The 22,777-nt window shown below is 34.3% G+C and overlaps 1 protein-coding gene and 1 non-coding gene across 2 annotated transcripts; one reads left to right on the plus strand and one right to left on the minus strand.

The window, feature by feature from the left end:
- The first annotated feature begins 748 nt into the window (after positions 1 to 748).
- Positions 749 to 22,115, plus strand: LOC145279620 (uncharacterized). Its single transcript, XM_080130830.1, has 2 exons — positions 749 to 922; positions 18,387 to 22,115. The coding sequence occupies exon 2, from the start codon at positions 18,962 to 18,964 to the stop codon at positions 20,225 to 20,227; it is 1,266 nt and encodes a 421-aa protein (XP_079986956.1). The 5' UTR covers positions 749 to 922; positions 18,387 to 18,961; the 3' UTR covers positions 20,228 to 22,115.
- Trnar-acg (transfer RNA arginine (anticodon ACG)) lies at positions 9,789 to 9,861 on the minus strand. The gene has a single exon. It is a non-coding gene; the product is annotated as a tRNA-Arg (tRNA).
- Positions 22,116 to 22,777: the final 662 nt, after the last annotated feature.

Genomic DNA, 22,777 nt, shown 5'->3' on the forward strand with positions numbered 1-22,777 from the left:
ATCGTGATGTTCCTAAGTTTTATGCGTTCCCTAATTAGCTAGGTAGCCTCTGCCTATTGGTAGCGGTTTTTATGACTATAACTTAATAAAGGGTAAAAAACATACGTCTGAGGGTTGTTCCAAAACTTCAAAAGTTGATGAGCTACAAAGACAGAAGTGGTACCATTAAAACGAGCGACATTTTGTGCTCCAGAATCTATTTTTCTACATAATCACCACCATTCTCACTGCACTTTTGTAAGGAATTCAATGACACATTTCTGCTTCTGATGCACGTCCATGACAGTGGTTATTTTCTTAGAGCATGATCAAGCCTCGATAATCGCCCAAAATTAGAAAATTAAACAAAATATTGGTAGAACATTGCATTTTAGCACAATTGATGACATTTATTGGATGTGTTTGTGTCAGTATTTTGTTTAATTTTCGATTTTTGAATGATTATCAAGACTTGACTGTGACCACCATTTTGTTTTTCGTTCTAATTATACTGTCTTTACTTTTAATTTAAAAAACACTTTTAAAAAAAGTTAATACATAGAACACTTATCCAGGTAAGTAGAAGAGTAACATACCTTGCATTTGGTAACATTTATTTGTTGAGCATTGAATTTTTAGACCTCCTCCCCATTTTTTTTTAACCTATTTTGGAAATTCATCAGTTATTTTATAACTAAAAAAATTCTTAACTTAAAAGTTTTTGAACAGCCATAGCACTTTTTTGAAATCCTCAACAAAGACGAAAATAAGAATTACCTCCCTTGTCTCGTTTCCTCTCTTTGACCCTCCGGCTGAAATGAACATGCTTTTGTTTTAACTCAAGTAATGGCTTGGATATTTTGAATTACTACAACTAAATTTATTTTTGTTGCTTTTTAGTATTGACCAAAAGAAAAATTGAGATGCAGAAGAGATTTTAGAGGTGAGCGATATTATCTACTTTTACTGGCCGTGTAAAAACTATTTGGCGTCCTTTTGTTGTTAAACTAAATTTGTCTGTTTTTCATCCTAGCAGAAAGCTTTTTTTTTTTTGTAATAGCGCGAGGCACTAAAATATTATTTAAACATTGTTTTCACGTTCTGATTATTATTAAAAAAAAAACTATTCATAAGTAATAAAGTTTGATTTCTTAATATATTTATTTAGTTAAAATAATTTCGCTTTTATGTTAAGCGAAAGTTCTTGTCGGTCCAACCTTTTTTCCGAGACTAGTTTTTTATATTTGTCTACGGAAGCTCATAAGTGATAATAAATTTATTTCCATTTAGTTTTCTTACTGTCACTTTTATTAGAATGGATCTGTTTCCCCTTTTATAATTAAATGGTAATTTATTCATATATTGTCGCTTATTATGTACAGTGGAATTACATTCGATAGGTTGTAAACAAGTTATGTTTATTTGCAACCATATTTTTCCTTGGTCGGCTTGTTTTGTCCGCACGTTTAAACTTGCTATAAAATTGTTTTTAATTTGAAAGAAAAACAGTTTGCCAAAATATCTAATCAAACATATTTATTAAAAAAAAAAAAATACATGCAATATATTCATAAAAGTGGTACTCACGCAGTGCATTTATTGATCCGAGCTGAAATAATAACGTTATTATTTAAAAAGCTGGTTTGTATTACCGTACACATAGATTCGAAAAAGTTGTCAAAAAAACGAATATATAACAAATAAATGTTATCAAAGGCAAGATAAGTTAATTTCTACCAAACTGGATATATTGTTGTGTTTTTATTCAATGTAACATGTTTATGCAGATCGACAAACATACATTGTTTACCGATGTATTGGAAAATTCAAAATGGCGCCCAACTCTCTCTTTAACACGGTAAGTTCGGGAAAAGGTGTTATAAATAATAAACTAGACAAAATACTATTACAAAACCACCGAATATATGTCAACCTATGTCACGGTAATATATATTCATCAAATTTCTAGCAGTATTTTGTCTAGTTTTATATATATAGCACCTTTTCCCAAACTTACCGTGTTAAAGAGAGAGTCGGGCGCCATTTTGAATTTTCCAATATATCGGTAAACACAGTATGTTTTTCGAGCTGAATAAACATGTTACATTAAATAAAAACACTGAAAACCTATCCAGTTAGGTAGAAAAGTAACTTATCTTGCCTTTGATAACATTTATTTGTTTATATTTATTTTTTGACAACTTTTTCCAATCTATGTGTACAGTAATACAAACCCAATGTTCTTATTGTAATCTAATTTTAAAAAAAAAGTGACGGTATCAGCATTCCTTTTTACTTCGTCTTGTATCCTTCGTTGCCAACTATTTGACTCTGTCTATTGGCCTTTAATCTTTTTATAACGCCTTTTTAGGGTTAGGGCAGCTTATTCATTGATATGCAAATGAATGCATATCAGATTACACGCCTTCATGATCCTTAATACTATTTCACATAAACTCATGCCCAGATCAGCACTTGCATTCCCATGGCTTCTAGGTACACCTAGCATTGACCACACTGTAAGGCAAAACTAGCCATTCAAACACTACTAGATAAAGCTAGCCCTCATTGCACAGCTAGACAGCCCATACTATATGGCAACAAGCACTCACTATATAGCTAAACATGGATAGCACTCCCTGCACAGCTAGACTACACGGCTAGCCCTGCTCTACAGCGAGACACATCTAGCACTCCCTGCACAGCTAGACACATCTAGCACTCCCTGCACGGCTAGACACGTCTAGCACTCCCTGCATGGCTAGACATGTCTGGCACTCCCTGCACGGCTAGAAACGTCTGGCACTCCCTGCACGGCTAGACATGTCTGGCACTCCCTGCACGGCTAGACACATCTGGCATTCTTTGCACTGCTAGACACGGCCAGCACTCTTTGCACGGCTAGACACGGCCAGCACTCTTTGCACGGCTAGACACGGCTGGCACTCTTTGCACGGCTAGACACGGCTGGCACTCTTTGCACGGCTAGGCACAGCTGGCACTCTTTGCACCGCTAGACACGGCTGGCACTCTTTGCACGGCTAGACACGGCTGGCACTCTTTGCACGGCTAGACACGGCTGGCACTCTTTGCACAGCTAGACACGGCTGGCACTCCCTGCATGGCTAGACACGGCTGGCACTCCCTGCACGGCTAGACACGGCTAGCACTCCCTGCATGGCTAGTTGTGTCAGAAATTTTGTGGAAAATATTGAATAATTCCACCCCGTCTTTCCAGGCTTATAACTCATCGAAAAATGTAATTCAAGCCCCAATTTTTTTTTTTTTTTTTCCATTAAAGGAGCAAGAATCAACAGTTTTTTTTAAAAAAAGGTTTTAAACTTCGGACTTTGCAGGTAAATTTCTAAAAAACACTACTTTTGTTTGTTTTAAATTTGAATGTATTATTTATTGATCTTTTATCTTCAATTTGTGATATATAACACTTTAGTGAGTAAATTAATTATTTACTTTTTAATAGACATTTCAAAATGAGAGGCGTGAATTAATTCGACCCCCTGTCTTTCCAAGCTTATAGCTACTCGAAAAATGTAATTCAAGCCCTAATTATTTTTTCAATTGAAGGAGCAAGGACCAAGGTTTCATTTAAAAGAAAACAAAAGAAAAAACAAACAACGTGGTTTTTAAAAAAAAAGGTTTTAAACTTCGAACTTTACAGGTAAATTTCTAAAAAACACTACATTTTTTTGTTTTAAATTTGAATATATTATTTATTGATCTTTTATCTTCAATTTGTGATATATAAAACTTTGGTGAGTAAATTAATTATTTACTTTTTAATAGACACTTGAAAATGGGGGGGGGGGCATGAATTAAAAAAAAAACGTTTGTCTAAAATATTATATTCGGTTTATTGGAAAGAGCATAAAATTTCACACTGACCCTGAAAATATCATAAAAATTGAATCAATAGAACAATTTTGATAGATTCTTAAAGTTTAAAAATTGAAAAATACTGAGCTCATAAAATTCAATTACTTTCATTACTGTTTTTTAAAAAATAAAAAAAATATTTCTATTACTTTTAAAACAACTTTAATAGTTTATTTTGGAAGTATAATCCATAAAGAAAATAAACAACCCACTTTTAAAAGAGAAATTACGAGTTTTTTATATTTTATTCGCAGTTTCGTGTTAGGGGTGTCAAAAATTCCTACAAAAATTCTGATACACCTACTGCACGGCTAGACACGGCTAGCACACCATGCACAGCGAGACACAACTAGCACTCCCTGCACGGCTAGCACTCTCTGCATGGTTAGACGCAGCTAGCACTCCCTGCATGGCTAGACATCGCTAACACTTTCAATCCACACTACACATTAATCGGATTGTAATTTACTCTCTTCATTACATAACATTTTTTTTAAATTGGAACTTGCCTCGGTCGCATCAACTTTACATTTCTGCTGAAATAACTTGTAATTTAAATAGAAAAAATAATTTCCTGCATCCACATGCCTTTTTTCCTTGTATCCTTAGCTGTCAACAACTCAGCTCCCATTCTCTCATTCGGTCTTTTGATAACAATTTTCTTAGGGCAACTAATTCATTGATATGCAAAGTCTCTGACAGCATAGACACAGCACTCTCCCTCGACACTAGCGCACAAGTACATGTATTTGGTGACTTTAATGTTCACCACAAAAACTGGCTTGGATTCTCTACTCACACAGATGCAGCGGGCAGCACAACACATAGCTTCGCTATATCTCACTCCCTATCACAAATGGTTACGTTTCTAACCCGTTTCCCTGACCAGCAAGAACAACACGCATCACTTCTAGATCTGTTTCTGACCACAGTTCCTGAGGAGTGTAAAACAAATGCTGACAGCCCACTCGGGAATGCTGATCATGCAGTGATAATGGTTGAAATCGCTCTAAACTCTAGACCCAAAACTGAAGAGCCAGAGCTCAAAACAACGAGATATTATAAAAAGGCTGACTAGGAAGCGATCAGAGATGCCCCATGGGGAAATATTTTTTCTCTTCCTGTTGAACAGTGCGCAAATGAGACCACTGAATGGTTCAAAACAGCAATTGAAGCACGTTCCAATGCGGAAATTTTATAGCAAGCCCCACTCTCCCCAATGGTTTACTTCTACTTGCGCAACTGCCATTGCTCAAAGGCAGCATGCATACTGCAGATTTAACCGACATAAGTCCAGTTCAAACAGACATAAGTATATAGAAGCTAGAAATAACGTTAAGAAAGAAATAGTGACAGCTAAGAGAGAATTTACTGAAACCACTAAAAAACGCATCGAAACACAAAAATTAGGAACTCGTGACTTCTGGAAAATCTACAACAGTGTTGTAAATAATTGGCAATCAACAATTCCTCCACTAACCAACAATCACGATGTTGTTTGCTCAGCAACCGACAAGGCTAATATGCTTGTCAGCCGGTTTGCCTCAAACTCCACACTGGATCTTTCCAACCACCCCCTGCCTGACTTTCCTTTGCGGACAGACGCCACGCTAGACAATCTAAAAATCACCCCTGCTCAGGTACATGCTATCATAAAAAACCTTCAAAAGCACGTGGACCCGATCTTATCCCAGCTGTGCTATTAAAAAGGTGCTCAGCCGAAGTAGCTCCAGTTCTCTCCAAACTCTACAACAAATGCCTTAATGAATCATGCTTTCCGGGCTGTTGGAAAACTGCTTCTGTGGTACCAGTATTCAAGAATTCTGGCGAAAGAACTGACCCATTAAATTATCGCCCTATTAGCCTCCTCCCACTTTTTGCCAAAATATTTGAGACCTTAAATCATATGGTATCACTGGTAGAATACTTAACATAATTAAATCCTTCTTAGATAAGAGAAAAATCCAGGTTGTCCTCGACGGTCATACATCTAAACAGTGTGATATAAATGCGGGAGTGCCTCAGGGGTCTATCCTTGGGCCTCTATTGTTCCTAATATTTATTAATGACCTCCTCGACAAAACTGCCTGAAATGGGTATATATGCTGATGACACCACACTCTATAACAGGCATGACAGGAAAACAAATGAACACATAACTAAAGAAATGACAAAAATACTAGAGGATGACCTCCAATCTGTAGTGGAATGGGGACAAAAATGGATGGTCACATTCAATGCTGCCAAGACTAAACTGGTTTCCTTCAATAATTACAAGAAACCTTCTCTACCACCAATAGCAATGGCCAGTGACTCCCTATCTGAGAGTACATCTTTCAAACTACTTGGCCTAATGTTCACAGGAAACATGAGTTGGAACAATTATATTGAAAACATTGCCAGGGCCGCTGCGAAGAAGGTAGGCTCTCTCTACCGTGCTAGAAAACTACTGACACCTGAAACTATCCTATAAGGCCACCATTCGCCCATGTATGGAGTATTGCTGTCATATTTGGGCTGGTGCATCTGCTGCTAGTCTCTCGCTCCTAGACAAGGTTCAAAAGAGAGTCGCCAATCTGATAGGCCCTGAACTGGCATCTAAGCTTCAGCGTCTGTCCCATCGATGAAACGTTGCATGCATCCCTCTGCCTGTTCTACAAGTATTTTAATGGTGAATGCTCTGACGAACTGCAGACACTTGTGCCCCCACGATGTAGACACCCTCGACAAACCCGACAGGCAGCTAAATCCCACCCCCACGCAGTAGAGATCCCTAGATGTAAAAGATCTTTCTACTCCAGTAGTTTCTTCCCCAGAGCCGCTAGACTCTGGAATTCCATTCTAGGTCCCTGCTTCCCCAACTGTACTGACATGCAGAAGTTCAAGTGTAACGTGAACCAACATCTTGTTGCCCAAATCCCAACATAATGCCCCAGTAGTTGCTGCCCCTGATAGTAGCCCCCTACACCAAAGTGGCAATGTGTCTTGTTTGGGGTGAAAATGTAATAAAAAAAATGTAAAAAAAAAAAAAAAAAAGCAATCGGCCCTGATAGTATTCCAATTATAGTACTCAAAAAACTTACACCAGAACTAGCTCCCATACTTACAAAACTGTTTAAACGTTGTCCTTTAGGAGAATTGCTTCCCAACACCCTGTAAAATCTCATTAGTATGCCCGTATTTAAGAATTCAGGATATTGGTCATCTCCCTCTCAGTACAGGCCAATAAGTCATGAGTAAGTTGCTGGAATCTGTGTTAAATAGAGAAGTAATCAACCATCTCAGCAAAAAGAATCTTCTTAGTGACACGCAATATGGTTTCCGTTCTGCTAGATCTACAGCAGATGTGCTAACGGTTATATCTCATAGGATTAGCGAATCTCTCGACGAAGGCTACCTTTCTAGGGCAATTGCTCTTGACATATCAAAGGCCTTTGATAGGGTATGGCATAAAGGTTTACTTCATAAGATCTGTAGCTATGGTATAGCTGGAAATGTCTTCTCAATTATTAAATACTTTCTCTCTGCTAGGTTCATAAGAGTAGTAGTTGATGGGAAAAAATCAGAAGCTCACAGTATTAATGCTGGAGTCCCTCAGGGGTCCATCTTGGGCCCAACTCTCTTCCTGATCTACATTAATGGTCTTCCAATCACATCCTTACATCATTCGTAGATATTTATGCTGATGACACTACCATCTATGGTAACACATCTAAGACTAAACAACCAAGTTCTCTCCGAATATCTCTCCTCTGATCTTGAGCGTGTGGTACAATGGGGAAAGAGGTGGCTGGTTATTTTTAATGCATATAAAACCAAGATTTCATCTTTACATCATCAATGCTCTGATCCCTATCTGGCATCAATTGAAATGAATGGCTCTCGTCTTGGGGAGGCCTCATGTTTTGACCAGCTTCTGGGCTTGACCTTTACTCCTGATCTTAAATGGAATACATACATCAAATCCGTTGCCAAGTCCTCTGGAAAAACGGTGGGATCCTCCTATGGATCCAATAGATATCTCACTGCTGATGCAATTCTCTATCTATATAAGAGCCAGGTACGTCCAAAGATGGAGTGCTGTTGCCACATCTGGGCAGGAGCTGCTAGAAAGGACATCCTGCCTTGATAGAGTTCAAAATAGATTTTGTAGCCTAGTAGGGGATGTCCTTTTCTCTTCCCTGCAACCTCTTTCTCACAGAAAAGATGTTGCGAGTTTGTCTCTGTTTATTGTTATTTTCATAAGTGTTCAACTGAGCTCCAATCTATGGTCCCTCCTCGCCAAACTTTCACAAGAAACACTCGTCTAACTGAAAACACTATCAATAATTCCCTCAACTCTTTATCTGTGCCTAAATCTAAACGTAGATTCCATGAACAAAGCTTCTTTCATCAGAACTGCATGCCTGTGGAACTCTCTTCCATTTTCCATCTTTCCAGTTGACTACAATATGATTGTCTTCAAGACAAACGTAAACATGTTCTTGATGAGCCGTTCCGCTTAACAAATTTACCGAATTTCCATTACTAACGATTACTATATTGTCCAATTTTACTCTTTAACCCCTATCCTCGAGTGGCTTCTGAGCCTTGATAAGTGATGATACCTATGTAAAAAAAAAAAAAGGACATCGAGCTTCAAAATGATACTGATCTCATGAGGATCCGTCGTGTGTGTCGATCGTTTTTTGGCAGACATACAAACACACACACACACACACACACATTTTGCCTTTTATATTGAAGAAGATTTGTTCAGAATTAGGTGACTATAGCCATGTTGAAAGAATAGATGAAAGTTGTTGGGTCGGTAAATACAGAACAGGTGAGATAAGTCAGTTAATAGGGCAAGGCCACAAAAAGCATGGGAGGAAGTGATAAAAATGAAGTCGAGGGATAAATCCATGACCAAAGAAAGTTTACTTTATAATTCAATTTCTTAAAGTTTTCCAACACATGCGAACATGCAACACGGACATTGAAACAAATGTAAAGATGATGACAATTGTGTTGATTATTAAAAGTAGAAATCAATTAAACCTATTTAATTGATCTTTAGCAGAGTTCTACAGACAAATTTATCTTTAGTTGACCTTTGACAACTAAATATTTTTGTTTGCCAAATAGAAAAGTTAATAGGCAAAACAGTGTGATTTTTTGAATATGATAGCTTCGTTCTATGAAGAGTACGTACATTATAAAGATTTTCCTATATATTTTTTTTTTAAATAAGTGTAATTCTAAATATACAACAGTTTAAGATATAAACATTCAAATTTCTTCAGATGTTTTTTTAACAGCCTTCATTAAAAAGAAACAATATATTGTTCTATTAAGCTTTTATCATTTAAATGATTTGATTTGCTTGTTTTATTAAAACAAATAAAGATTAAAAACACATTTTTCACTCAACTTTGGAAGATTGTTGGTGAAAAAAACACAAATGCCAAAAGATAGTCTAGATGCCACTTAAAAAAATCACTTGCAATTGTGACTGTTTCACTCGCAACGTAAAGCCCTGTTTGGTATTGATAAATTCTAAAATTGACAGCAGTATCATAATTGAAATTTGTGTGATATTTTTTAAATATTATAAAACACAAACTCTTACAATATCGGTGTCCATTATATTTTACCATTTACCAAACTAAAAATGAATTAAAAAAATGTTTTTTTTTTATTTTAAACTATCGGCTGTGCCATGTCGGCACACACAACGCCAAATTAAACACAAAATCGAGTACACTCAGCATCAAGCACTCAACATCGTCTTACCATCAATGCTTACCCTGTGAACTCGGAGCATGGGAAATTCCCATATGCACAAAACAAATTCACAGAAAAAACAAAAAATACCCTAACTAAGAGTAAGGATAATGAGTAAACGTTGGATAAAATGATGGCTAAAATTATTACGGACTTGCCAGGATTCGAAACTGGAATCTTCTGATCCGTAGTCAGATGCGTTATCCATTGCGCCACAAGTCCTGTCTGTATGCCGAAAAATGTTACCGCGACTGTATACAGACATTGTTAAATTTCATTGACATGGGCAGGTAACTTTTTCGACAATTGCCCAAAAGCCCTTATTTTGGGCTTTTTGTGTGACTCGACGTTGTTCGTTATGAACCATATATAGATAAGGACAATCTAGGGACTCCCACGTTTCAGGGGAAAAAAAGAATTGTTCAATTCGGTGCATCTGTTCAAAAGTTTTATTTGTATATATACACATACACATAAATAAACATTTAGAATTTTATTAATAGTATAGATTACTGGATTTGACATTAAGTAACCCTATATGTGCTATACTATAAAACAACCAACGAACTTATCTCTTTATGTATATATTTATTATAGCCTCTTTGTAGATTCTGTCTTTGAATTCTGTTATTCTAGCTATTTATTATTATTAATTATTATTATTATTATTCTGATATTCTTGTATACCAATAAAGATGGCTGCTGACACATGAAGAATGTCAGCGGCCATCTTTCTTGGCTAACCGCTTCTTAAAAAAATGAATATTTGAATTTCAATTCGGCGCATCCATTTGAAAGTTTTATTGGTATATATATATATATATATATATATATATACGCATACACATAAATAAATAAACATTTAAGAATTTTATTAATAGTATAGATAATCGAGTTAAATAAATACCTAATTGATAATTATGTTATTAGAAACAAAGAGCGGGGAGGGCGGTTATAAAGTCTCATTTCATAAACCAAAAATGAAAATGGCCATCATTCCCTAAGACGTATATTCATATGAATCAACATGGCTTTTGACTGGTACAACTCTGTTAACATTTATTTCACAAGTTCTTTCTAAAATCCTATACTAACAGAAATGAAACAATGTTGCCAACATTTCTGCTGAATTTGATGATTTTTATATGATAGGATTTGGACGTGATGCATCCAAGTCATTAATCCATATTGGTATCCACTTCATCACTGCCACCTTCCACTGTTATTCCAAAGCTAAGTGGTCGAGATTCGAGAACAACCCAAAGGCTCCTTTTTTCATTAGCTGCTATATTGAGATGTAAAGGAGGTCATCACTTCACTTGCCCTTGATACTCCCCTTTTAATGTTGAATGTTTAGCAAGGGGGCCGCAAGTACCATTTTTATTTATTTATTTTTTTTTTTTTAAGACTTTAGTATGACTTAACCACGTATTGAACCCCTGTCTCCCATACCATTAACAAACACTTTTACTATTATGCCAAATAAGAATGAAAGAATTCTTCTTTTTTAGTTTTTGACAGTGTCAGTTCTTTTTTTTTTTTTTTTTTTTAATTCAGGGAAAATCCAACTGATTCAAAAAACAGAAATTCTGAATTAGAACAAAATTGAAAAATGGCTCTGATTAAAGATAAAACAGATAATACTGTAAGATATTTTATCTCACTCTTTCTTTGCTCCAAGATGGTGGCCAAAAATTAACGTAACAATTACAACAAAGCATACCTCTAAAATTTGACACAAATTTTATTCATTCTTCATTACCAAAAAGGAAATGTCTGATGTGCGTCTGAATAGAGCTGGTAACAACCTCTGAAGGTAATAGTTCTTTTATCTTCATCAGGAACTGGTATCCGGGTACAGTACTATTCGAAGATCAGATTAATTACAGCCATTGAAGAGATTGGTATGATGCCTTTTGATGGAAGGATTCAATTCTCAACTTGAGTTGACATTACAAAAGTTCATTTGAAGGAAAAGTCATTAATAACAAATCAATAATTCTGACCTTAAAAAAGTTTCTAGGAAACATATATAATAATAACTTAACATAATCATTTAGGCTTTAAAATAGTTTCAAGGAGATGAAAAAGAGGCATCCAAATTGCCTCATATCCAGAAAGAGTTGAGTTTCATCCTTCTTTCTTGTTCAGCTGCATATCTGGAACTGCCTGTAAAGAGAAAAGACGTTGAGAAGGTGGCCAAATCAGTCAATGAAGGCCTTGTTTAGAATTGTAGAATTTCTCACAATACACTTTGATCCTAGTGCTAGATCATTATCAGTTGTCATTTGATTTGATATGTTTTTTAATTACAGAGTTTAGACAAAAGCACTTTTAACATTCTTATCTTGCTTAAAACACTGTTTATTCTCAGATATTATGGGAAAAAAAACTTATCTTCGATAAAAATGTTTAAATCTGTTATTGATTGCACAATATGTCAATACATAAAAAAAACAATCATAAATTTGATTAACATTAACTTCAGGAGATCTTTTAAAGAATTTTACTCGGCACATTTTCAAACAATTTATTATTGCATAAAAAAAAAGTGTTTGCTGAAAAAAATGGTTATTTAATTTGTAATTTACATCATACACACACACAAATAAAACGAAAACACATCTAGTCATCTTTGATTTTTAACATTGTTAATATAAACACATCAAACAATATAACTGTTTGATTTATTTTAATCAAATAAAATTTCAACATGAAAAGATACATATATTTTAGCATTAAGAATTCAACTCTCATATTTTTTTTATCCGGTAAAAACATTAAATTTATTGGTTTTATGCATTGTTTTCAAATAGTGTCCACTGGCACTTTAAAAAGTTTCTCTACAATTAATGTTATCTTAAAATTTATCAAAAATAATGCGATTTAATTTTTTTGTATTTGTATCATGCGGTGATTTGTGTCAAATAAAAGTTGCATCCAATTTGACAAAACATCTTGGTTTAGACAGTTTGTTTAGTAAGATGATCCATGTCCCATTGGTGTACAGGCCATCTATACTCTCTGTTTTGAAGAATGATGTCATCCTTTCATTACTTCATTTATGACATCATAAAAGATCTCTGTTTTAGTGGATGACACCATTATGCCAAATTTGTAGAGCAAATGTGGTATCATGGTGACTGCATTGAATACTAATCCTTATATTAATACAATAGTGTGTGTTATTTTCTGTGTCATGTTTACATCCGGGTCATTTAATTAACTTGTCATTTAATTTCTTTCCATAAATAATTTTAGTTTGGTTTCAGTTTCAATTATAACTGATGGCACTCCAGTAATCTATTTTTTTATAAATAATTTTATCAAGAATTCTTCATAAGTTTTGGTTTTGATTATGGCTGAAGGAACTCAAGTTATATACATTTTTTCTTAAGTTTTTATTTCAGTTTCGATTCAAGTTAATGCACCCAAGTTATATGGATATATTTTTTTTATTTTTGAAATCGCAACTTTATAATATATAAAAATTGATAAAACATTAAATCTTTAATAATGTATACGACATCTGCAAGAATTAAAATATTATATTTAAGTGTACTTTATGACCAGGCTTTGCCGGGCGTTTGTGCTAGCTTAGATAAATAATTTTGCAATTTTAACAAAAAAGCTACAATAATACCAGAGTGTCTCCATTTAACTGAACATCTACAGAATGCCAACATCAATATATTATATATGAATGAGTCACCTGTGGAATTTCAGCAGGTCCTACTAGTTATTATTATTACTATTATTATTATTACTATTATTATTATTATTACATATAAATATAAATAAGAAACAGGCAGCACAATACTCTATGCTTGTTTTACTCTCCCACTCTCTAACTCTTGTAAGCTTAGCTTTGTGGTAGCACGTCTTTGTTTATTATATTTGCCAGTCTTTTTATTTTGCCTTTCCTTCCATTACTCCATTTTAAATCTAATCACTCGCTTATGTCACAAGATATAATTGAGGGCTTTAAATTGAAAGAGAAAAGAAAGCAAAAACTTGAAGATTAAAGAGACATCCACAAAATTAATCACAATTCAACAACTAGCACAAAAGTTGAACAACAGAATATTGACTTGGCAAAAAGAAAAAAATGACCAAAAGTATACTAGCTAGAAAATTGACACAAAAGAGAAAACCGTAGTGGGTTTTGATGATATAAAACTATTAGAGGTATACCAGCTAGAAGTTTTTTAAAGTCAGATTAGGTATCCCAAACCAAAATTTTATTTTCATCATATCTAAAAAAAAGTAATGTGGGCATGTAGAATTTTGTAAACCATTTACAAAAATACCAAATTTATTTTGGTAGGTCAATTAGCCATCAAGTTATGATCATTCAAAGTTTGTCGGAAAGTTGAAATTTGCTATCGTGGCCGAGAAGCCAAATTTCATAGTCTATAACTAAAAATGTAAGCTACTAACAAGTGAAAACTCCTTATAAATGTAATGTCATCTTGTAGTAGATGAAAATTAATACAAATTTAGGCAATAAATATTAGATGAAACCAACTTAAACACTAGGCAAAATCCCTCTATCAACGCGAAAACAGTGAAAATACGACACGGAAAGGCAACTTTAACTGTTCATATCAATTTCATTTTAATAGCTAATGTATTGAATCTTCTTAGTATGATTCAAAACACATTAGAGATCAAGATAATTCTTTATTTTAATTATAAATTGATAAAACCACTCAATTGTGGACCATGTAAAAGCAGTCAAACAGGCAATTTTGTAAAAAGGGCAAAAAAGGTAACAAAAAGGAGTCAAAAGTATACGTTACTGAAATTGCTGTAAAAATGTAACCATTGAAGTTAGAAGCTTGAAACTTTGCAACTTTACTAATTTTGGGGTGAGGAATTCAAAAAAATGGTTGCCTTGTTTCTAATAACAAAACTTTTTGCCACAGAAATACTTTTACTTTGGGAAATTTAAACTCGCCAAAAAACCACTGACGACAATATTTAGAAATTTTTTATACAAAAAAAAGGCACAAATCATATTTTTTAAACATTGAAAAACTTTCAACTTAAAAAACAAGAAAGAAAGATATTTTAGGTCTTACTACAATTCCTTTCTAATCGATCTTCTCTCAGAATTCTTTCATAGGCTTCTGCTATGGTAGATATCTCAGGAACCCTCCAAATCCTACCATCACTTGAAACTGGCATTACCTCAAAATCCCATCTGTAGACAAATGCTGACTCTACTTGTGCAATGTCCTCTGATAAAGGCCATCGTAAATAATCTTTTCTACTTTTTGTTTGCATTAAAAATTTTACTACAGTGCTGGATGCAGATATAATATCAATGACTTGGCCAATGTAAAAGTTGGTGTCATAGTAGACAGCTACCCATTGTCCTTGATGTTCATAACTGAAGATATCCTGAGATGGATCTTTATCACAACTGCAGGAGTTATCTGAATGTTCAGCAGATTCACTTAGGGAAGACATTTTTTGTTGCTTTGGTGGAGGTGGAGATGAATCAATTGGATTTCTTTTCAAGTAGTCAGAGAGAGCAGCTTCCAGTTAAACTTTATTTCCACTGGTGTTGATTTTGACACCTAAAACAACCTTGAGGTACCTCAATTGGTCTTTGAGTGCTTCCAAACCACTTTCTGAAATTTTTTTTTATCTGTTTAGACTTCACTGAACCACCATGCTTAATAACAGAGTTAATAATTCTCTCTTTCTCAGCAGCAGCTTGACGTTCTTTTTCCTTCTTTAATCTTTCATTTTGTGCAATTTTTTCTTGGACACAAAGTTTCACAAGGGCTTCTTGTTGTGCATGTTTTTGTCGCAAATGTTTTGCATGTTTTCTGGAGATGCTCAGAATGGATTGCCTCTTTGTTGAATGGTATTACTTCCAACCAAGCTGTTGTCCGATTGCGCTTAAGCATATTTGAAGATGATCGATTATGTAATGATGCATGTCGTTTTGTTTGCATGCTAAAATCTAAATCTCCAAAGGCATGCTCACCTGACAGATTTGTTAAAGGACAGCTCTTCAAGGCATCTCTCGTCTCCTGATCTACATCTTTTCCAAAAGCACCTCCTTCTAAAAAGTCATGCAACTGGTGCTTAGTGACAATGAGGAACTGAGTATCTTGCGCAAACATTCTAAAACAAGTTCAGGGGCCGTGAGACTAATACAGAGAGACACATTGCCTTCCTCAAAGAATTCCCCATTAAATACACCTTTACAGTCAGATTTTAATAACAACTGGGGATTGTTGATCCAGCATTCTAAACTTAGAGCCATTTTCTTGATATAGTGATGGAAGTCAACATACTGAACAGTGCTGTTAACAAGTTTCCAGAAAGGTTTGGTCAAAGTAATGTTCAGCAAACCAACTGCAGCAAGTAGGGAATGTAGTCTCTCATCAGAAATGTCAGCCAAAACACTCTGTAATTTCATATTGCAAGATGTTGCAAACACAGATAAAAATAATTTTATGTGCTCTTTATGGTGATATATTGCCAGGGCATTTTCAAATAGAGAATTAAACCTATTTGCCCGATAACTTGTGATTTGAGATTGGTACCCTTCTTTGCTGCAGAATGCCAGCCATTCTGTCCTGCAACCACTTTTATTGTTTATGAGTGTATGTACGGGTGACGACAAAAAAAAAAAATTAATATGCGTTCTGTCACAATTTCTGTTAATGCTGACATAAAAAGTTTTTATGTAATTATTTTCAAATTTTAGGACAAAATAATTTAATATATTTGCTAATATATAGCCTTGGAACTGAGTTTTTATATTTAGTCAGTTTTTTTCTACAAAGCGTAAATGTTGACATGTTTTACGAATCCAAAACAAAGAAACAAAAAATTAGTAAATAAATAATGCTTATTTTAAGTAATTTATTTTAAATAATTTTTTTTTAATTCTCTTTTTTTTTTCATAATTAAAAAAACTTATGTTTCTGAACAATAACAAAAACATATACTTTATCGTCATAAGTCACTAGCCGAACGTTTTGTTTATGGAATTTAATTAAAATAATTTAACAATGCTAAAGTTTATCCAACCGAAAAAAATAAAAGTTTCCGTCAGTCCCACACAACTAAAAATGTTTTGTACACGGGTTTTATTAATTAATTTAATTAAAATAATCTAACAATGCTGAAGTTTATCCATCCGTAACCGACTGGCATTATTTTTTAAATTGTAAATTTTCATTTTTTTTAATGATGTTCTAAAAATATTAATTAAAAAAATATCTTTCTATAACTTTTAAATAATAAAGAAAAAACAAACTCACTTAAGAACTTTGGTAAGTCCATAGTGAAACGAGTTGTTTGTTTATGTTTTTCCATTCAGTCAGTCAGTAGTTGTGCTGCTGCTGGCTACTGGCTAGCTGACAGTTGATAATTGGTCTCTCTGGCATTAAGTTGAAAATCTCTGTAGGTACCCCAACTTTTATTAGTGTGCGCTCCTTGATTTATGGGGCCATAAACATGACACCAACAGATTATTAAAGAGGAGATATTCCTCTACAAAACGATGCCTTTTTCGGAATTCTTACTATAAAATTTCTTTCATGTTTCTTTCACTGAAGTTTTCAAGTTGGATTTTTTTTTAGAAAAACCACTTATAGCCTTTTAATAACCTCACCATGTTATTAAGTGACCTTTTTTCTTTAAAATGATACCATTTTTATATACTTAGAGACTCACAATATGAAGCACAACAAATTTGAAAAACATCAACATTTTTTTTGTGTAAAAAATAAAGCGACATTTACCAAAATTAGAGGCATAACTTGAAAAATCCTGAAAAAAAAACTATTAAAGACACAAGAAAAAGAATTATATATCTATAAAGACAAAAGAATAAATTTTATTTAAATCAAAACCATATCAAAATAACCCAAAAAACAAACGAGATATCGCAAGTTGAAGTTAAGGGAAATTTTACTTTATTTACTAGTTTTCGCACCTAAACTAGGCCAGTTTGGGATACCTAGTCAGATATGTATAATGAGAATTTAAGTATTTTCCGAAATGTAACACTTTTTATATTTTATTTTGAATTTTTTTGAAATTATTTTATATTTTCAAAATAACTAGATTGCATATAATCTCCATTTTTAATTCATATGTTTGGTAATTAAGCTATAAAAATTTTTTTGAATTTCAGCTGCCTAGCTTTACTTGCATATTGAGCACTGTCAAAGTAAATACTGAAAACGGATACATAAATTTTTTGTTAATATATATATATATATATATATATATATATATATAATGTTATTGATTTCAAGAAAATATAATTTTGTTACTAAAAAAAATGCTTTTCCAATTGAACTTATGTAAGATTTGAAGTTCATATATCACCAGAATCCACCACAGCTTTCTCACAGCTTTCTATTTTTTGTCAATTTTTGGAACCCCTAATAATGTTTTACATAAGCACCACTTTGATATCAGTGCAAATTTTTTTTTTTTTTTAAATTGTCACTTTCATTGATGATAGTAGATTAGTTTGGGGTTAGATATTGATTACGTGTAGATTTGTTAGAATTTAGTTCCTAGTAGATTTGTTGGGATTGGACATTTGTTGGGGTTTGATAACAGCTCATAATAAATTTTTTGGGATTCAATATTGGCTCCTAATAAATTCTATAATATTGCTTGAAGTAAAAAAAAAAAAAAGTACTTGATTGTTTAATGTGAATTTTCATTATTTTTTTAATTAAAATTTTGTTTCTTATTTACAGGTAAATATGGAAGCAGAAGACAAGCCAAGCTGAAATGGAAGATTTAAAGAAATGTTATCGGAGAAAAGTGAAGATTTCTTCATCAAAGTACATCTGATAAAAAAAATGGCATAAGATGTTGAGGATCACTGCAATGACGATTAATACCAAAAAGAATGCCAAAGAATTTGTTGATTTAATTCAGTTTCTTGATTATAGAAACCTTTCTCATCACCAGCATCCTGTCACTACATTCCATCCTCCACCTCACTTAAGGAATGTAATAGTGCAGTAAATATCCACACACACATATATATTTCTGTTAAATATTTTGTTAAATGCTATAAAAGCAGTTGTAAACATTCTGAATAATCCCTTATCCAATCAATTCAGACTTGGCATATAAACATATAAAAAGATTAATCTTAATATCTTCTATAAAGAGTTTCTGATTAATTTTGAATTAGAATACAAAAAAGTTATGATAAAATCATCAAATCTAAATGACTATTTCCAACATCAAAAAAAACAACCCTTCACATTTCTAAAAACTTTTCACTTAAATTTTTTTTATTAGAAATAATTGCTTTCTTATTATGGCAGAATCTTTCTGCTGTGAACATTGTGAATCAACATTCATGAATAAAGAAAATCTGAATGAACACATGCAAACACACAAAGCCGAAAAATTTATGTGCAACATTTGTGAGACCATCTGTAACAGCCGTTCACTTCTGAAACGCCACACAAAAATGCATGCAAGTAAAAAACGCCATCCATGCAAGCTGTGCAATTCTGTGTTCAAAACGACATCAGGACTTAAAGTGCACATGCGAAAACACAGCGGTGAAAAGCCATTTGGCTGCGACTTTTGTGCATCATCGTTCAGCTGTCGTTCGGGGCTGAAAAATCACGTAAGGACCCACACGGGAGAGAAACCCTTTGCGTGTACGATCTGCAGTTCGACATTCCGGACGAACTCCAATCTGACCGTGCATATGCGGGTGCATAGCGGGGAGCGGCCATTTAGTTGCGACGTTTGTGGATATGCGTTCACATGCAACTCGCATCTTCGGCGCCACATGCAAATGCACTTGGGCGTGAAACCTTTTGCTTGCGAGATTTGTGCATCAGCATTCCGAACAAACTCGCAGTTGAAGATCCACATGCAAAAACACAGCGGCGAGAAGCGATTCAAATGCGCGATCTGTGCATCATCTTTTACGTGCAGTTCAAGTCTGACAAACCATATAAGGACACACACAGGAGAAAAACCATTTGCATGTGAGATATGCAACTCAGCATTTAAAACTAGTTCTGAACTGAAATTCCATACAAGGACCCATACTGATGAGAAGCCATTTACATGTGATATTTGTGGCTTTGCATTCAGCAGTTCCTCTCCTTTGCGGCGTCACATGCGGGTGCATACAGGTGAAAAGCCATTCCGTTGCACAATATGCACATCACGTTTCACACAGAGTTCGCATCTCATTTATCACATGCGCACACACAGTGGCGAGCGACCATTCAGTTGTGATGTCTGCGGTGCAACCTTCTCCGGAAGTTCCCCGTTAAAGCGCCACCTAAGAACTCACAGTGGGGAGAAGCCATTTAGCTGCGATATATGCTCGTGCACCTTTTCACGCTTTTCATATCTCAAACAACACGTGCGCATACACACCGAAAAAAACCCGTTCAGCTGTGGACTTTGTAAAGATGCCTTTCCGCAAAGACTCGATTTGCAACGGCATATGCGGACCCACCAACAGGAAAAGCCATTTAGCTGCGATATTTGTCCATCGACGTTCATGTCTAATTATGCTCTGAAACGTCATAAGAAAATACATTTTGCAGATTAATCACTTTTCTAGAATGAGATTGTGATTTTGGTTTGAAGCTTTAAAAGAAAAAATATAGTCATGCTGTAGTTGTATGGGACGACACCCACGTAACAAAAACAGTGTTGGCACTTTTATATTTTGCAAACAAAAAATATTGAATTTCAAGTGAAACAACTGGTTTTACATAATTGTCGGGTCTCAAATGGGAACATATCCAAAAATTATGAAAAATGATCAGGTAGAAAAATAGTCTAATATATAAAAAGCAAAATGTGTGTATGTATGCTTTGCAAAAACTTCCGATAGACTTGTCGGAACGTGACATAATTGGTATCATCTTAAAACTGATCTCTTGGACGACAAATATTGAAAAATTGGCCAAAAACATTAATTCCTTCACCCTCAACTGGGTAGTTTTCTACAAGGAGGCGTTGGTTTTTTCGTCAGCATTTTCATAAGTCATCATCTCTGTTGGATTGACAACCTTTAATTCGAACGTTTGCGACTTCCGGTTTCACGATGGGCACATCAGCTAAGACGTTAGGTTTTTTTTTTCACCTTCTTTTCCTCCTTCACGTTACGGGCTCGAGCCTGCTTGCCTTCTACCACTTTTTTTTAACACCTCTCTCCGCCCAGGCTGCCTACTTGTTTCGGGGTTAATAAAAAAAAATATAGTTGACAAGGGAGATGATTAATCACTTGACTAACATAATTCAAAATGGCTGACAAAATTTATTTTCCATATAAACTTTATCGAAAATAGTTTTTCATTAATAATTATTTTTCTATCTTATTGTTTTTTGTAATTTTTGGATATGTTACTGTTTGAGACCTGACTATTGTGTATGTGCCATTTGTTTCATTTAAAATTCAATATTTCTTTTGTATAATATAGAAGCACTAAAGTGTTTATCATGAAAAGTTTTGTAAAGTTGTGTTGGAATAACTATCCTGTCTTAAATTACCTGACAACTTGAAATAATATCTTCTTAGTTTAACGTGTATCCAAAACATCAGATGCAAACTGCATGTTGGCCATGGCAGCACAAAGTTACTTTCTTCATGAAAATCCATCATTTACATTGATTTCTACCTACCATTGCTTGAGATTCTCCGAGTCATTTCTTGGCCTGTTTTTTTCCTTTTTTTCCACCTCAAACCAGGCATATTTTCACTTAGGGACTGTAAGAAGTTGAGCAGTGAGATATCTTCACATTACATTTAAATTTGTGCATGATTATACAGTCGGGGAAGCAGGAAACAGGGAGGAATTCTAAAGTCCAGCAATCTGGAAGAATAAACTATTAGAGTAGAAGACTTTCTGGCATTTAGAGATCTCAATAGTGCAGAGGTGGAAGTTTGCTGCTGGTCTGGTTACTTAGGAGAATGCATGTCTGGTCAGTCAGGGTTGTGGATGTTGAGGCGACACAAGTACTATGAGTTTATCAGAGCATGTTCCATTAAAGTACTTATAAAACATGCACACAGATGCAACATTGAGCTCATGGGACAGAGGTTGGAGCTTGGTCAATAGTGCAGGACCTATTATATTTGAGACTCTTTATGGACCCTGTCTGAGAGTGAGAAACTAATGGTAGATGCTGCAGATTTTTTTCTTGCTTATCTTCAATTGGGATGCATCTACATCTGTTAATCCAACCAAAGCTTCATTCATATTCAAACTACGATAGGCCACTGTAATGCAGAGCTAACGCAAGTTCAGAACCTTGAGCCTCAATAGCAAGGTGTCAGAACTAACTTTATCATCGAGGCACACAGTACAAATTCACAAATGTTATTCTTCTGCATTTCCATAAAGACGAAGCGAATGAGAACTCAGTATTTACTTGAATCAATATCAGCATTAAATTAAACTTAACAAATCTTTTTACTGAATTCCTCAAAATGCTTCAAGCTTTCAATGGCAGTCTTGCATAATTTGACCCGGATTCTTGGGAATTCCCGTCAAGCATGGATCAGGAGAGACTGGCAATCATTGGTTTCAGCCGAGCGTTGTTCAAATGTTGAAACGCTAAATCGACTTTTTATTTTTTTATTTATTTTTTATTTTTATGTAATGTTTTTTTGTATTTTTTCAGTGATGTTAAGGGGGGGGTTCTTCTTGTTTATTGTTTTGTAATTCATTGGCTGGGTGTTTGATTAGCCAATGAAAAAACCTTTTGAATTGGAAGAAAGTGAATAAACAAAAAAAGCTAACAAATATATTTTCAAACTTACCAAACAGAAAATGACAGATACAGAAATAAATCTATGCATGTTAGAAAAAAGAACCGAAAACACCAATGCAAACAATCTCATATTGTCAGGAGAAGAAACTGCTGTCCAAAAATATGAGGTGCAACAATTGTAAACACAAATCCTTACTTAAAAAAAGACTGTGTTAAGAATGATTTCTCCTGGAGATGCACACATGGACAGAGCAGACACAGGACGATTTTTTGTACGATCCAAGTTGGAGATTCCAACAATAGTAAAATTCACTTATTTATGGACATTCGAAATGGCTACCCTTAAAAATATGCAAAGGAAATGCAGTATTATATCAGT

The sequence above is a fragment of the Euprymna scolopes genome, chromosome 7, assembly GCF_053919585.1.
Source record: "Euprymna scolopes isolate OS-2025 chromosome 7, ASM5391958v1, whole genome shotgun sequence".
NCBI classification, from domain to species: Eukaryota; Metazoa; Mollusca; class Cephalopoda; order Sepiida; family Sepiolidae; genus Euprymna; species Euprymna scolopes.

What these genes read in the sequence shown, in the direction of transcription:
- LOC145279620 (XM_080130830.1), top strand. Translation starts at nt 18,962, where the DNA reads ATGGCAGAATCTTTCTGCTGTGAACATTGTGAATCAACATTCATGAAT.